Source organism: Corylus avellana, chromosome 7 (genome assembly GCF_965113065.1).
Source record: "Corylus avellana chromosome 7, dhCorAvel1.hap1.2, whole genome shotgun sequence".
Classification (NCBI taxonomy): Eukaryota; Viridiplantae; Streptophyta; class Magnoliopsida; order Fagales; family Betulaceae; genus Corylus; species Corylus avellana.
Genome location: NC_142496.1, coordinates 26,425,492 through 26,441,684, shown reverse-complemented (window position 1 = coordinate 26,441,684; position 16,193 = coordinate 26,425,492). Strand labels below are relative to the sequence as shown.

At 35.7% G+C, this 16,193-nt stretch overlaps 1 protein-coding gene across 1 annotated transcript; it reads left to right on the top strand.

The window, feature by feature from the left end:
• The first annotated feature begins 9,141 nt into the window (after positions 1-9,141).
• Positions 9,142-13,070, top strand: LOC132184412 (kinase with adenine nucleotide alpha hydrolases-like domain-containing protein). The gene is made up of 10 exons (XM_059598038.2): positions 9,142-9,539; positions 9,689-9,786; positions 10,091-10,340; positions 10,427-11,161; positions 11,269-11,517; positions 11,615-11,778; positions 11,874-11,953; positions 12,131-12,278; positions 12,374-12,523; positions 12,742-13,070. Exons 1-10 carry the CDS (start codon positions 9,365-9,367, stop codon positions 12,979-12,981), a joined length of 2,289 nt encoding a protein of 762 aa, XP_059454021.2. The 5' UTR covers positions 9,142-9,364; the 3' UTR covers positions 12,982-13,070.
• Positions 13,071-16,193: the final 3,123 nt, after the last annotated feature.

Sequence of the window (16,193 nt, the reverse complement as noted above, 5' to 3'; positions counted from 1 at the left end):
GAAGAGTGAGATGTACACGCTGAGACTGAATGGACACGTGCACGTGTTGGCCAAATATTTTCCGTCTGCATGCTAATTGCTACGTCACCCTCACCAACCTGTAAAATTAACCAGTTTACAGTTACTCTATTTAACAAATACTGGGAAACCAAGATCCTCCTCTTGTGAGAATAAGCTTGTATTTCCACATATAGAATGATCATATAATAAAATTTCATATTCCAAGGTCAGGTTGTTAAATTAGAATGATCATATATTTTGTTGACGTGTTAATGCTAATCACTATTCTTACGTCATATTGACGTGGTAGCATCAATAAAGCCTTACTGTTTTTTTTTTTTAATCGAAACTGATTTAAGAGATAATTGACCCTGTCGTCACCGCCCCCTTAAAAGAACTAATGATGTTAATGACAAAATGATAGCAAATCTGCCATTAAGTGAAAATTGAGTACCCATTTCCACAAAATTTAAAAGAGGAGGCCATGAGTAGGCATTTGTTGCTAACACCATGGAGTAGGGCATAGTGGTAATAGCAAGGAAAAGAGGAATAACTTTTCTAAAAAAACAAATGAGAGATATATAGATCTTTGTGGCTATTAACGAATACGGTGCTTGGCACATGTACCATCTTAGCTTAAAAGCTCTATTATGATTACACATCATTTGTTCTAATTTTATTATTATTTTTTTTTCTGAGCATATTCCTTTTTCTAATATGCTAGAACAAGGGGTGGACCCCGATTGCGATATGGGGTGATGGTTTTGTTCCATTATTGGAAGAGGGCAAGAGGCTATGATGGCTTACTTTTAGCACACGTATCTTTGTAGCAATCAACATGTTTAGATCCACAGGTCGATTGTAATCTTTGAAATTTCAATCCAAAACTCGTTCAAGTAGGATGCTTCTTTTGTCGCTAACATTAGAGTACGAGGAAGCCCCAACTTTGTTCAATACTAGCATCGATCTATGGGCAGTTTATGTGTATCTAATTATGACATTCGCATATCATTATTAGCGACGACAATTCGTGTTCGAGTTATATCGAGATATGAATGTAAAATTATATAAGTTAATTATAATCCGAATCATTTAATGAAACAGGTTATACACCTCAATTTAAACCCATTAATTTTGTGTTGGACAAGTGTCGGGTTTGCAAGTCATGTCAAAACTTGCTAACCATAAATGTCGTTTGTCGAGTTCAAGTCGTGTCAAAGCATGAGTTATAAGACTATGTAAGTTAACATTTACTTGACCCATTTAATTAAATGGGTCAAACTCTTCAACCCTAATTCGTTAGCCTTGTATTATATTTGTATTGTATTCATGAGTCGTGTCAAAAATTGACAACCCTAACCACCATTCATGTTAAACTAATCTGTTATTATCTATTATTAACTACTAAGAACTCACACGGTAGGGCAGAATATTGAAACTAGCAACATATATATATATATATATATATATATATATATATATATACATGGGTCGGGTAACCATATGAGTTGTTGGGTTTGGGCTTAGGTTTCTTGATTTTGTCCACTGCATGGTGGTGTATTCGCAACCTTTTTTAGGGCCTTAGCTTGGGCCTCATAGAATTTAAGATCCTGTTGTAAAACAAGGGAATGGAGAAACTCGGAAATATAGAGGTGTGGTAGATGGATTTAAATTTTCTTATAATTTTAAATTTTTAGGGCATTCTATTGATTATATTTATAAAAAATTTGTAATTATTATTTTCAAATTAAATATTAAATATTTTTCTATATCAATATTTATCACTTTGTTATCTCTTATGTAAATAGTAAGATAATAAATATGATAAATGGTGAAGTGATAGTAATGTGATAAAAATTGATATAACAAAACCTTTACTATTTAATTTGAAAACCATAATACAGGAAAAGAAAAAAGGTCATAGATTTTATTTATTTTTTTACCCCAAAAGAATTCTTTTACCGTGTGGGTCAAGATTGACTGTAATTCATTAACAAAATGGTTACAACCTGTCCAAATCCTTATAGTTGCATGAGAAAGAGTTTTAATGAGGTTCATCTGTCGAAATAAATATTAGGACAGCCAGAGACCAATAATCACAAAAAATCTTAGACCTTTTTTTTTTTTTTTTTAAAGCGTATGTATGTGCATTTAGATATGCATGTGAATCCTAAAACTCACATGTAATGAGAGAGATGGATACCTACTGTGGTGTCCACAATAAATGTTGTGATTTTATGGTGACCCATAAGCGAATCAAATCATATATGGTCATATTCACTAATGTTATGAAAATGAAAACACCTTCTCCCAACCAATTGGTCCATCTCATGTGCATATATCTTTCTGGTGAGTCTATTATCTACCTCCACAACCCACAACCATAAATGCAAATGCTTCGGTTGGCGGAAATGATGTCATTCAAACTCATTTTGAGGGGCAAGAATCTCTCCATTTTAAATAAAATTGTATCATATATTTTAGGTAAATATCAATTAAAAATGTAGGGCTTTTATAAGCATATCTTATCAACCCCACCCCATCTAAGTTATCTAACCCATGTGGGACTTGCTCCAACCAGGGAACTGTCCTCTTTCACGTGAAAACGTCCGCAATTTCTTGAATCATCAGGATTTAGGGCACGAAGGCACGAGTTTGTAGGCCATTTGACTTTAAAAAAAAAAGCTTAATATATATATTTCTCTTATCTAAGCTACACTTAATTAAATTACCCATTTGACTTAGCAAACTCAACAAATATTCTATACTCATTTAAATGCATTGAATGTATTCAATGCACCAAGTGAATGTTAGTACCATTATTTACATATTTTAAATAATATAACTTTATATATAAATTCTGGATACAAATAATATATTTTTTAGTGTGGTGCTAATGGGAAAAGTCAGCCCACCAACTGACAAGTTACGTTTCGTTTTCTGTCGGTTAAAAATATGTTAGGTGTTCAATGACTTAAGGGCGGGAAAGATGGGGGGGATTTGCTATTGCATTGTTTTCATGTGGTTAATGTGTCGTTTTGTTCTTCCTACTCCCATTTTAACCGCGATTGTTGAGGGCTCTAAACTCTAAGCAAGAATTATTGCCCTTAACCGCCGAAACAAATTGTCATTAATAGAAAAAAAAAAAAAAAAAAAAAAAATCACTGTAGGGTGGTATTGGGTATATATATATATATATTGGAATTAAGATTAATTTACATAATATTATATTGGGTAGAGATTTGAGTATGAGTTAAGTGTCAATTTGGTTAAGTAATCATGTAAAATATAGTGAGTTTTTGTTGAGTGATGGCAAAATCCAAGCCATGAACAAGTGTGTCCAATTAATATTTTATACCTATTAATTTTCGATGACAAGAGACAATTCTACATATTGGGTTTTGGCACTTATGGGGACAAAATCCTAGAATTTGATTTGTCGGTGGGCGGTGTGCATATATATGACTTCTGAAAGTGGCTCAATAATTACTTACCAAAAAAGAAAAAAAAGAAAGAGGCTCAATAATTCAATACATTTTGCCCAAATTACACGGAAAAATAAATAAATAAGATATTTTTTGCCAATTGGTCCATTCCAAATTTTTTTTGGCTCTTAGTCCCCTCAAACTCAAAGCTGGTTCGTCCTGCTCATATGTGGTACTGGTGATTGATTACTTATTGGTTGTGTTGCCCTTAATGTTCTTCATCCAATCATCCCTTATTATATGTTGCATTCTGCGTCTGAAAAAGTAATTTTCAAATTATGTTGGCTAAATTTTTTCAAGTTCAGCCTATTAAATTGATATTTGTTCTTCGAACATATAATTTTTCTATGCATTTTAATAGATTGGGTTAGAACATATTCAACTCGATCTATTAAACCGACATATTCTTAAGGCATATATAAATTTAATTTAATGAAACAGGTTAAATTGAAATAATCAAATTAAATAAAATCAAAGACAAATGCAGTGTTAAGAGGACGAGAGGCACCTTCCTGGAAATCCAACACTTATTATTTTATTGGAATATCTGTGATGAAAAGGAGAGTTAGTCTATGGTCACGAAAATTCGTGGACCAAATATGGTGAACAAGGGCGGCCACCATCATATTCATAGGAACCCCACCATTACCTAGTCTAGCTAGTTTACAATAATCAGAACCATAGAATAATTTATCTTATTGGCCCCCCAACAATATCCTAGATCAAGATTGGTGTCTTTGTCTCATTGCTGTGATCTTCATAGGACCATTCATACATACAATTTCTCTAATTTTACCTCGGAATCATTATAAAAATGATCGAAAATACGATGAGAAAGTTCTCATATTATTATTATTAAAAAAAAAAACCAAATTTATCCTTTAAACTTACATCCATGGAAATATTTTTCTCAAACTTTTAAAGGCTAAAATCGGTAATACCTCATATTTTTCAGTTTTAATTATCGTACCAAGTGACCTCATGAATTTGAGTGATGTAGTCAACAAAATTCTGATAGAATAAGAAACAGTGGACCGTGGCTGTACAAATTAATTAATTAAAGCGGTTTAATTGAGGCTCTCAACTCTAGGGTGAAATAATATGTGAGATGGTCCTTATGATAGGTTTTCTTTTCTTTTTTTTTTTTTGGGAGAGACCTTGTGATAAGTTGATAACGTAGTGAATGCGTCATATATTTACGGACTATTTTGTTGGCAGTTTATTTATTTATTGATTTATTTTTATAGTGGGGCAATTTATTTTATTAATCCTTTCTTGTAACATAATCACGCAGATATATAAATTGGCAGCTATATCATGAGAAATGCTAGGTTTTTTATTTTGTTTTTTCAAAAATTTAATTTTCAAATAATATGTCACCATTTATGTGATGCGTTGTTCTTATATCATCAAATAATTAAAATGACAGAAATTTCATTCAAACCAGTCTGGAAGAAATATCTTCAAACTCATGTAAAATAGTGTCAGGTGTCTATAAACATTTAAAATGTACATTAAATTCTTAACATCATTAAACACTTTACACTATTTTATATGGGTTGGAGGATATTTCCTCTAAACTGATTTGAAGGAAATTTCTGTCATAATTAAAAATATTACGCGCATTTTTTTTTTTCACATTTCATTTGGCTTATTTTCATCAAATCCAATAATTTAAAATATCAGCTATAACCATTACATGCAAATAATAAGTAATTATTTTCAAAGGTGTCTTCTATTTTTATTTTTATGATACACTTAGTTTTACCCTTTAGGGGTAAGCTAGGATGCCCATTCCAAGCGTTGATAAGCCTAAATCCAAATTGGCCCATCATCCGTATTTCCGCAACTGCATGAAGACTATAACAAGCTGAGTATCACTCAATCTTTCCTCCCGCCTAAAAAGTGGGTAATCCACAATATATATGTTAACAGATTTTCAAGGCAATTAACGTGGAAAAAGGTATGAGAGGACCGCTCTCCTCTGTCACAAGGGTAGTTGGCATTTAATGCTAATTGATCCACAACATAAAAGGGGTTATCAAAAACACTTTTCGTTATAACTTGTAATTTGCTCTCATGAGCTAGCTAATTATTATACGCAATCTAGTGGGCGATTCATGACAAGGTCTTACGTGAAAGGCATGTTCTTCAACCGAAGAAAACAAGTTTCAAATGGAAAGGTAAACACTTCACACATTTATTCGAAGCACACATTAATTTTCAAACCTTCTTTCCTTTGAGAAAGTAAAGCTTGTTCAAGTCTTTTATTAACTTGGACATCGAAAGTATTCTCATCGATTCACTCAGGGAGACCTAAACCAATCTCTTTTAGTGTTTACAACTCCCACTAACATGAAACTGGCCCTGCACATCTCAGTTTCATGAACTTCAAACAAGAATAGCTTAGAAACTAGGAAGTGAATATCTATGAGGACATCCATATATAGAAATATAAAGAATGGAGTAAGTTTAATTATTTGGCCACGTGAAAGAAACCATATTTGGATCCACCGACAGTACTGCACATTGGCATTTATAATTCATTGATTGAAGTTGAGGATTACAAACACAAAAAAAACAAAACCAAATGGTAAAAATGGTAGGAATATCCCAAGGGGTACGTAGGTGCTGTCATGCTGATGCCCAAGTGGAACCCCATGTAGCTTGTGCACATGCATGCATGCAATTCATGGTAGGGATCGGGAGCAAGGGTCCATCCCCTGGCACCTTGTTGTTCCTTCTATTTAGACTCACCCTAGGAGGATAGGGACACTAATTCATTCTCTCTGCAAATTAATACATTAAACCAATTATTATGTAAAAGCTTATGCCTTCTCAGTTTCAAAAAGTTGCTAGATCCTCCATTAGTGCTGCGCATTGGGTGGCTTCTGCTCCTAAAAAAGAGAAAGCTGTTCCTAATAATTGGGTTTCAGTCTAATTTCCACGACTTAAATTCTTGTTTAGAGTTAATTTCCCAAATTTTTAAAAGAAATTGTTCATTCAGAATACAGAGAAAGTATAATGTGTATGATATCTCTGTATCTTTAAATTTGATTAAAACGTACAATCATGTCTTGAATATTTATAATATTGTAGATGAATTATCATAATAAAATGAGTTAAAGTGACGTGTACGGGATATTTATATAGACAGATTATACAAAATTGCTTCCCCTAGTGTTAAATCAAATTTAGTAGAACTTCTATTGCTGGAGGTGAGCACGTGGCCGTCACTTGTGGGCCTATAGCGGCGTGGCGCGCGTGTTGGGGCAGGTAACCTGTGGGGCTCACAAAGTACGAAGGTCGCCACGTGTACGAGATTTGATTGAGAATCACGTGATTACAGTTTTACCAAACGACCATGGTGGCAGGAGCCAGGAGGAGCGTGGCACGCTAAGTCGATAACGTAACTGCTCTCTTCGGTAGTCATGGGAATATTTAATTAATTAATTTGCTTCACCACCACCGACCCAACTGTTACTAACGCCCGAGTGGCCCGAGTAGAGAGTGCCCAAGGAAAAATTAATACACGCACCCATCCCTTTTTTAAAAAAATATTTTCTAATTTTCGAATATGAAGAAAAATGTTGTTTTCAAAAATTTTAAATTGCTAGTGCTCAATCAGTTTGTTTAACGGACAAGATTAAGCTTTATTAACCAAATAGAAGTAAGATACTCAGAGAGACTGAAGCCTAACAAAGAATTTAACTTTACGGGGTCAAACTGCATTTAACTCATTTTATAAGCCAAAGTAAAAAGAAAAAAAAATATATATATATATATATATATATATTCTAGTTGTTGGGTGGTTTTGGACCTATTTCAATTCCAAAAGCTAACTCAAGAGGTGAGATTTTTCCTTACACTTATAAAGTGATCTTCAGTTTCTTCTACAATCGATGTGGAGTAACCCCAACAATCTCCTCCTCATACATCGGGCCTTAAGTCGGAGTAGCGACAACCTGTTTCTCCCTTAGAGTGTTGGGCCAAAATTTGTTGGTAAATCTGAGCTTTGATATCAGTGTTGGGTGGTCTTGGACCTATCTCAACCTCAAAAACTAACTTAAGAGTTGATGTTTTCCTTTACACTTATAAAATAACCACCAGCCCCTTCCACAACTGATGTGAGATAACTTCAACACAACAAACTTCTAGTATATTTGATACATAATCAATAAAAATGAAAATGATCGGGCAAAATAGGAGTGGAACTAAAATTTTCGGTGTGGGGGATGAAACTAAAATAAAAATAAAAATTTGAGAGGTAAAAAATTAATTTTAAAAAGATTATAGAGGTATTTAAAAAAAAGAAAAAAAAAAGAAAAAAAAAAAAAGAAGAATAAGTTGAGGCTTTGAGTACTTCCGCTCCGGAGCTGAGTAGTGTAAAAGTGTAAAGTGTGATACAAATGGGTATTATGATTAGAATTTGGTCATCACACTTAATTTACGATTAGACTAATAAAAATATGAATATTCCTCCTATTAATGGTTTGTTTATTCATACTATATGGGGGAAACTATTATTGATATCTATCTACCTTGCCTGCCCATTAGTGTTAGCCACGAGTAATCACATGACAACATAGCTTTTTGGATGATAGTTGACGTTCAAATAGTGACGCAAGATGTAAATAACTTGTACAATGGTCACATTAACTAATACCTAAAAGCATGGCTTAGTTTTCATACCTAACCATTTGCACTTTGAAATTGCATTTTCCATATTTTTTTAAGCCAGAGGTGCTCACCTGATTTGATTCAATCTATGATATTGATATGTGAAATTCTAACGATCCAATTTAGGATTAAATAAAAATAAAAAATAAAAACTTTATCTTTTGATTGAATATTGGATAATTGTGAGTACTTAGATAAAAGCGTGTACAAATTGCATAGCTGAATTTCATTTGGACACGTTGCTTTTTGTATGGTTTAGTTCATTAAATAAATTTTGTTAGTTATCGTGTGATATCAGCATTTTGGTCATGGATGATTAGGTAATAGCGTAGAGGTATCAAGATTAGACTGAAAAAGAATTAACTAGTTTATCAAATTTGATTAGCACATTCCCTTGTTTTAATATATATCACGTGTTGTATTTAAAAAGTAGTTTAATCGATTGAGATTATGCTTAATAAAGTGAAAGTCACTAATTCGAATTTTCTTTTCCCTCTTATGCGGATACGTAAAAAAAAAAAAAAAAAAAAAAAATTTAGATATCACGTGTTAGAAATTTGTTACCAAATTGCAACAAATTTAATGCGTGGAGGAGCCAACGAGAGGAAAGGACGTGAACCGCCGAAAAAGACGGTTCACGAAACCAGAATCAGCAAAACTTGAAACACCGCCAATACAAAATTATAGGCTAAGCCAAACACTTCCCGGTGGTGGTCCCCACTCTCAGTATACTTATTACTAACTATTATTAATTATTAATAATTATGATGAAGATGTTGATTTTCTAAAAAATAAAAATTTGGTTTTATGATCCAGTGCATTGAAACTATCTTACCTATACTGCAACTTACCGGAGAGCAGTGGGGCCACGTTGAATGCAGGTACAGAACAGTAATCGCTTGCCATAGAAGCTAATAAAGGGTGCAATAATAGGAAGCAACGGTTATAATACCGTAATCAGAAAGCGAGTCATGGTGGGAACAGTACAGCGGAGTGTATTATAAACATTCCTTTCCCATCTCTCTTTCTAGTCTGGTCTGCGGGCTTGAAAAGCAAACCAACTTGACGGTTAGTGGAAACCAAACTCAAATCCGCTTAAAAATCCGAGGGTGTGTATATGTTTGAGACGGCGATCACCGGCAGCAAAACGACGACGTGGTTGGGATTGATTTGACCAGGAAAACGACAGCGTTTAGAAAATGCTGCAAACTGGTGTGCCCGGGGAAGCCGAGGCCTTGGGCGACTCCGGTGGCCGGACGGTGGTCGTAGGGGTGAAGCTGGACTCGCCGAGCAGAGAGCTGCTGACGTGGGCTCTGGTCAAGGTGTCTCAGCCGGGTGATCTTGTTGTGGCTCTCCACGTTCTTGGAAATGACGGTAATTGAAAATTGAAGAACTCCTTCAGTTTCATAGTTTGTTTTTCGAATTCCTCGTTTTTTTTTTTTTGTTTCCTTTTTGGGTTCCTGCGTTTTGATGGTTAGAGTGTGGCATTGAGTGTTTGTGGTTGGAATGGATGATATATGTAGAAATTGTCGATCGAGATGGGAAGTCGTCGCTGCTTTCGCTTGTCAAAGCCTTTGACTCTGTTCTTGCTGTCTACGAAGGTTTCTGCAACCTCAAGCAGGTTAGGTTATTTGCAAAGTTTTGACCTTTAATTGCTATGATTTCTTATGGGTACTTTTTTTTTTTGTAGTTCCTATTTGATTGCTTTGTTTTTGGTTGTGAGAGAACTGAGGTAAAACAGAGAATGGAAAGCAGAGTTGTGTGTGTTTTTCGTTTTGTCCTGTTTCGAAGAGAATGAGAAAGATAAATCGAACTAAGTCCAGTAGTTGGACTAAGAATAAAAAATTGTTGTTTCAGCATTTTCTTAGCTACCAAAAAAGGGTATATTGTTGATGAGTGGGGAGGGTTTGGTGGAAATGTTGCAGGTGGATCTCAAGCTTAAAATTTGCAGAGGTACATCAGCTCGGAAAATTTTAGTTCGGGAAGCAAAAGCTTACTCAGCTGCTAAGATTATAGTCGGAACTGCTCGGAGCCATCACAAAATCCGGTCATCGACCTCGGTGGCTAAGTACTGTGCTAAAAAACTGTCCAAGGATTGCTGGGTTCTTGCTGTTAATAATGGGAAGGTTGTGTTTAAGAGAGAAGGCTCTCCAACAACTATCGGTCACTCAAAAGGTCTTAGATTTTCTATTGATTTGCTGTTTTTGAATGAAGTTTCTCATGGTTGTAGTACAATTTTCTTAGTTATGTTCTTAATGCAGGAACCGAAGATCATCGCCGAAATCGTTTACTTAGCATGATTCATGGGACATGGAGTAAGAACACGAAAGTACTAAACCAGGGCAATGCCAGTGTGAGCTTAAAGGAGAGATTTGAGGAGCGTTCTTGCCAAGAATTGGAGCAGGGCTTTGCTAAAGCTGCTCTGGATTGTAGAGAGAGTGCTGCAAAGGAGAAGTGCTCAATTTGTGCACCCAACTCTGAGTTGCCGGATAATTATTGTGACCAATCTGCAGAAGAGTCCTCTGGTGATGGAGGTAAAGATAAGTCTTTGGCTATAGTGCCAGTACAGAAGGAAGAGGCATCGTCTAGTTTAATTTCTCTGTTGATCAAAGAATTACCAGAATTAAAACCTGGTTGGCCACTACTCCATCGTGCTATTTTGCCGGATAGAAAAGTTTCTGAGAGGTCTTCGGTGCGGCAGATCTCTGTGGTTCAGTGGGCATTGCGGTTGCCTAGTAGGCATTATTCATGTACTACTATCTCAGATCACAAACAAATTAGTTATGATCAGGGTGAAGACCAGTCGTCAAACTTAGATGGTGAAAGTGGTGCAATTGTTCTGGTCGGTACTGAGACATTGGCCGCTCCACCTTCTCCTGAACACTGTCCCAGAAGGCTACCGAAAGAATTGGAGGGTCTTCATGAGAAGTACTCATCAACTTGTAGATTATTCTTGTATCAGGAACTCCTTTCAGCAACATCAAATTTCTTGCCTGGTTTGTTTTGGTCCACAATTCATATTTGAAACAACTTAGCTGGGGATTGGGATCCCTTTAATGTTAATATGGTCTTAAATGAGTTTTTTTTCTTCTTGTAATTACAGAAAATTTGATTGGGAAAGGAGGCAACAGTCAGGTTTATCGAGGCTGCCTTCCAGACAGCAAGGAACTTGCTGTGAAGATCTTAAAGCCATCTGAAGAGGTTTTGAACGAGTTTGTCTTGGAAATAGAGATTATTACGACCTTACATCATAAGAACATCATTTCTCTTCTGGGGTTCTGTTTTGAGGATGGCAATCTTCTCTTGGTTTATGATTTCTTATCAAGAGGAAGCCTTGAAGAGAACCTTCATGGTATACAATGATTGCTGTAAAACATATCAATTTGTATGCTACTTAATTCTGATTGGTTTCTTAATTTGCTTTATATGTTTTTGATTGCTTGTATCAGGTCATAGGAAAGACCCGCTTGCATTCAGCTGGAGTGAGAGATATAAAGTGGCAGTGGGTGTAGCTGAGGCCTTAGAATATCTGCATAGGGGCTGTGCTCAACCGGTGATCCACAGGGATGTTAAATCGTCAAATATACTATTATCTGATGATTTTGAGCCGCAGGTGATGCATATTTTATATCTTATTTTTGTTGAACTTCTTTTTTCTTTATTTATTTTGAATTTTGGGTGCTCATGTTATCTATCTGGTGCCTTCAGCTCTGTGATTTTGGACTTGCAAAATGGGCACCGACCTCTTCATCACATATAACCTGCACTGATGTTGCAGGCACCTTTGGGTTTGTAACTACTACTCCAATAGTTTTAGTGTCCATGTCCTATCTGCATAGTTGTCATCCCCCCCCCCCCCCCCCCCCAAAAAAAAGAAAAGAAAAAGAAAGAAACAATGATAGTTGTTTCCCAAGATACAATGAAAGTTTTTATTAACTATTTTCTAACAATACTTTTTGCTGCAGTTACTTGGCTCCTGAATACTTCATGTATGGCAAAGTAAATGACAAGATTGACGTCTATGCATTTGGTGTTGTACTCCTTGAGCTTCTTTCAGGAAGAAAGCCTATAAGCAATGATTATCCAAAAGGCCAAGAAAGCCTAGTCATGTGGGTATGTCCTCTTCACTCATGGGGCTCACCAGCACTGAACTTACCTATCTTGATGTTTTCTCTTAGAAAAGGATTGAATTACTCTTTCTTGTCCAGGCTAAGCCAATTCTAAATGGTGGGAAGGTGTCCCAATTATTAGATCCGAGCTTGGGTGATAAGTATAATCAGGACCAGATGGAAAGAATGGTTTTAGCAGCAACTCTTTGCATCAGGCGTTCCCCACGAGCACGGCCTCAAATGAGCATTGTGAGTCATCTCTAGCTCTTCTTCATAGCTTTCTAGCAATTAGGCTCATAAATAATATGTTTTTATGGTTGAGGAGTCTGACCCATTTAATTAAATAGGCAGAGTTAGGTGGACCTTATATAATCTATACTCATGTTCTCGATACGATTTGAACCCGACACATAACCACAAATTTTCCTCATGTGACAAACAAATATATATGTTCCTGTTGGCCACAGGTTTCGAAGCTCCTTCATGGTGATTGTGAGATTACAAAGTGGGCAAAGCTACAAGTTAATGCTCTGGAGGAATACGACGTGCTGGATGGCGAAGCTTGTCCACGTTCTAATTTGCAGTCGCATCTTAACCTCGCACTGCTCGAGGTGGATGACTCACTCTCCATAAGCAGCATCGAGCAAAGTGTTTCATTGGAGGACTATTTAAAAGGCAGGTGGAGCCGCTCATCGAGCTTTGACTGACCATGTTTCTGTGATTCTTTTGTATATTCTTTTGCCTTTTTCCCCTCCTTGCCATTGGCTTTTGTTTGTCTTCTCTGCGTTTCACATGGAAGGGTTTTGGATGAGAGGTTGTTTGCGGGTGTGCCCTCCTCCTTCCCTTAGCAGTCGGGAAGCTAGTCTCGATTTCATGGGCTAGTTTACCCTTGAAAAAGAAGAAGGAAAAATGTGTGTTTTTTTTTTTTTTTTTTCATTCTTAGATCTCAATTAGATCAAGAGTGGAATATCTTGTAATTTTGAGAGATGGGGATGTTTTGATTCTCGGAAGAATGTTTCCCAAAGTGTGCACAAGCAAACATTGTTCGAATTGGCTAATAAGAGCAATCCTGCTTTCATGCTTGATTTATTCATGATCCGAATACGTATCTACATTTGTTGCGTGATCTTTTGATGCACAATAACTATTATGCATTTCCATTACTAAACAAAGTGCTATTCATAGGACTATATGCTACCATTTTAAGCGTTTTATATGGCTTAAGCGTTTGATTGGTATTCCTTCATATCTTACAATCTCAAATATCTCACATGACTAAGCGCAATCTTAACCATACGTGTATAGAATCCCGTTTTGAATGATAAATTTTATTGGTTTATGTCACTGTACAAGTCTTGGTCATCCCTCAACTAGCCACAATTATTGTTGAACCACGTTCTCCTTGCTTTTTCCTCCAAAGCCACTTTGATTTAGATTCCTTCCCACTTACCATCAACCTTATTGGATCCTCGTGTGGTCTTAAATTTCTTATTTATCCCCATAGCCCACGAATCCTCCTATAATTCATAAAAAAATATTGACAATTGCTAAAAAGTAGTGTCTCCAACCCCACGAAAGCTACTGGCTACTGCTATAGAAATTGACTGCCACTCGATAGTGGTGTGTCCTAGTCAACAGGTCTCCCGCCACCGACACCCCCATGTTCACTAGAGAGTTGAGACACCCGCATGCATACACCTCTCTTTATATCTTGTAATCAATGTATCATGGGGTACAACATCACTTCAGCATTTCCCCTTTCGATAAATTACTCTCAAAATATCTGAGTTTTGCCCTTACCACAAATAAAACACATCTAACGTGTATCCATATGGACCATATCCACGTTACCATTTAATGTAGCCAATTATGCCAAAACTCCAGAAGAGGGGAGCCAAGCCTCATTAGCCCCTCTAATAAGGGAGTAAATCTACCCCTGCAGAGGTGTGGGGCTAGAGCCACCCTTATCGCTAGGGTCGGCTCAGTTCACCTAGCACGAAGTTGTTAACTTGTATATAGGTTTACAAAAGTTGGGTCTTAGATGAGGCTCAGTTAAGCTCCTATCATATCTCTTAATCTATAAAGCCCAAAAGAAAATTACATTTTGCCTCTACTCAACTATCCTATTTATACACAAATTTGGAAACACAATCCCAAATTACTGTAACTAAATTAGGGACGAGTGTTTCTGATATTAGAAAGATTATCACTTGCTAATCACATTGGTTGTAACTGGGAAGGTTTTGCCTTCCTTGTCATGCACAGCTGGTCTTGCATATCACGCACGGCAGCCGTTCTACCCTTTTCCTTAATGGGCTGGTGCAAGTCTCTTGATTGCTGCTCACTTTCCTTAACACTACCCTTTAGCTGGAGTGGACATTGATGACACCCTACTTGTGAAGGAGATAATGAAATTGGGCTAAAGCAAGTGCTTTAGTACTGAACAAGTCCGCTGGTTGGTGACTTATGGGCACGTGGAATATTCAAATCAAGCCATTACGAAGCTTTTCTCGAATAAGGTGACAACCAATTTTTATATGTTTTATTTATTTATGGATCACAAAGTTGAAGGCTTTATGAATGGCCGCCTTATTATTATAAATAAAATAATCTGACCACTGTGGATCAGTGGATGCTTTGGTGAACAGGTCAGCTGATTGCTGACTTGTAGAAATGTGGATTTTCCTCTAAGAGTGTTAGAATGAGAGATTAGAGTGTTATGGCAAGCATTTCTATTAATAATTGTAACATTTTGACCATATGATCAATAAGGATCTAAATTTCTATTTTAGATTATTAAAGATTGAAGTTTTGTTCTTATGACAAGTAAGTCATTTTGTTATATATTTCTTCTAATTTTTAGCATTGTCAACTATCATTTTCTTCATGTCACTCCAATCAAAACGTATCATGTGTATCTATATTCATGTTACCATGCCACATAAACAATGGTGTCCAAAGCTTTTAAGAGAAAAAAGAGATAGGGTGGGGATGGCTCCATCCTCACAATGGGACAAAGAGGCTAGCTCCACCCTGGCCCATCTATGTGGGAATAGAGATCTCCACCCCTACAAACATGCAATGGGTGTTCAATTGATCAAAGTAGGAACATAACGATTAGATCGATCATTTGATTGTTGTCTGATCAATTGAGTCAGAGTCAGTGATGGAGTGTGTTCCACATGTGAGTAAAATAGTGCACTGATCAAACAATAGAAAAAAAAGGTTTGATCAAACTTTTGATCACACTTTTATTGATTGAACCAACAAAAAAAAAGTTCCATCGAATGAATTAAAATAAAGTAGTTTAAATAGGCTTTTAATCGATCATAGAGCGCGCATTATTTTGGGAAAATACAATTTGTCTTATTGAAGTTGTATCATTTTTATTTTGCCTAAAATATTATTGGCAATCTACCTCACAAAGCCCATTTGCACTGCACATGGGTTTTAAGGGATGAAAAATATAAAATGTCCCATATATATATATATATATATATATATAGAACATTAGTATATGCTAACACACACATATTTTTACAATTTATTTTTATTAATATATATAAATATATATTAATTTGTAATATATACGAACAAAGTAACGTGTCGAGTCGAGCTTTTATGCATTTGTTCACGATTCACGAATATTAATCTAACCGAGCTAAGTTTTATATGAGTTTGTATCATTTAATAATTATGCATAATTTGTATTTACAAATGACCTAGTTCATAAATGAACATAATTCCAGTCAAATTTAACGGAATTCGATCTGAATATGTTAGCGAATAGCATTGTCACGATGAAATAAGGACCATATGTAAACAAGGAATTAAAGAGTTTTCTCAAGTGTAACGTTTTTTTTTTTAAAAAAAAAAAAAAATTTAAGATATTATTATTAAATTTTGATTTATTAATAAT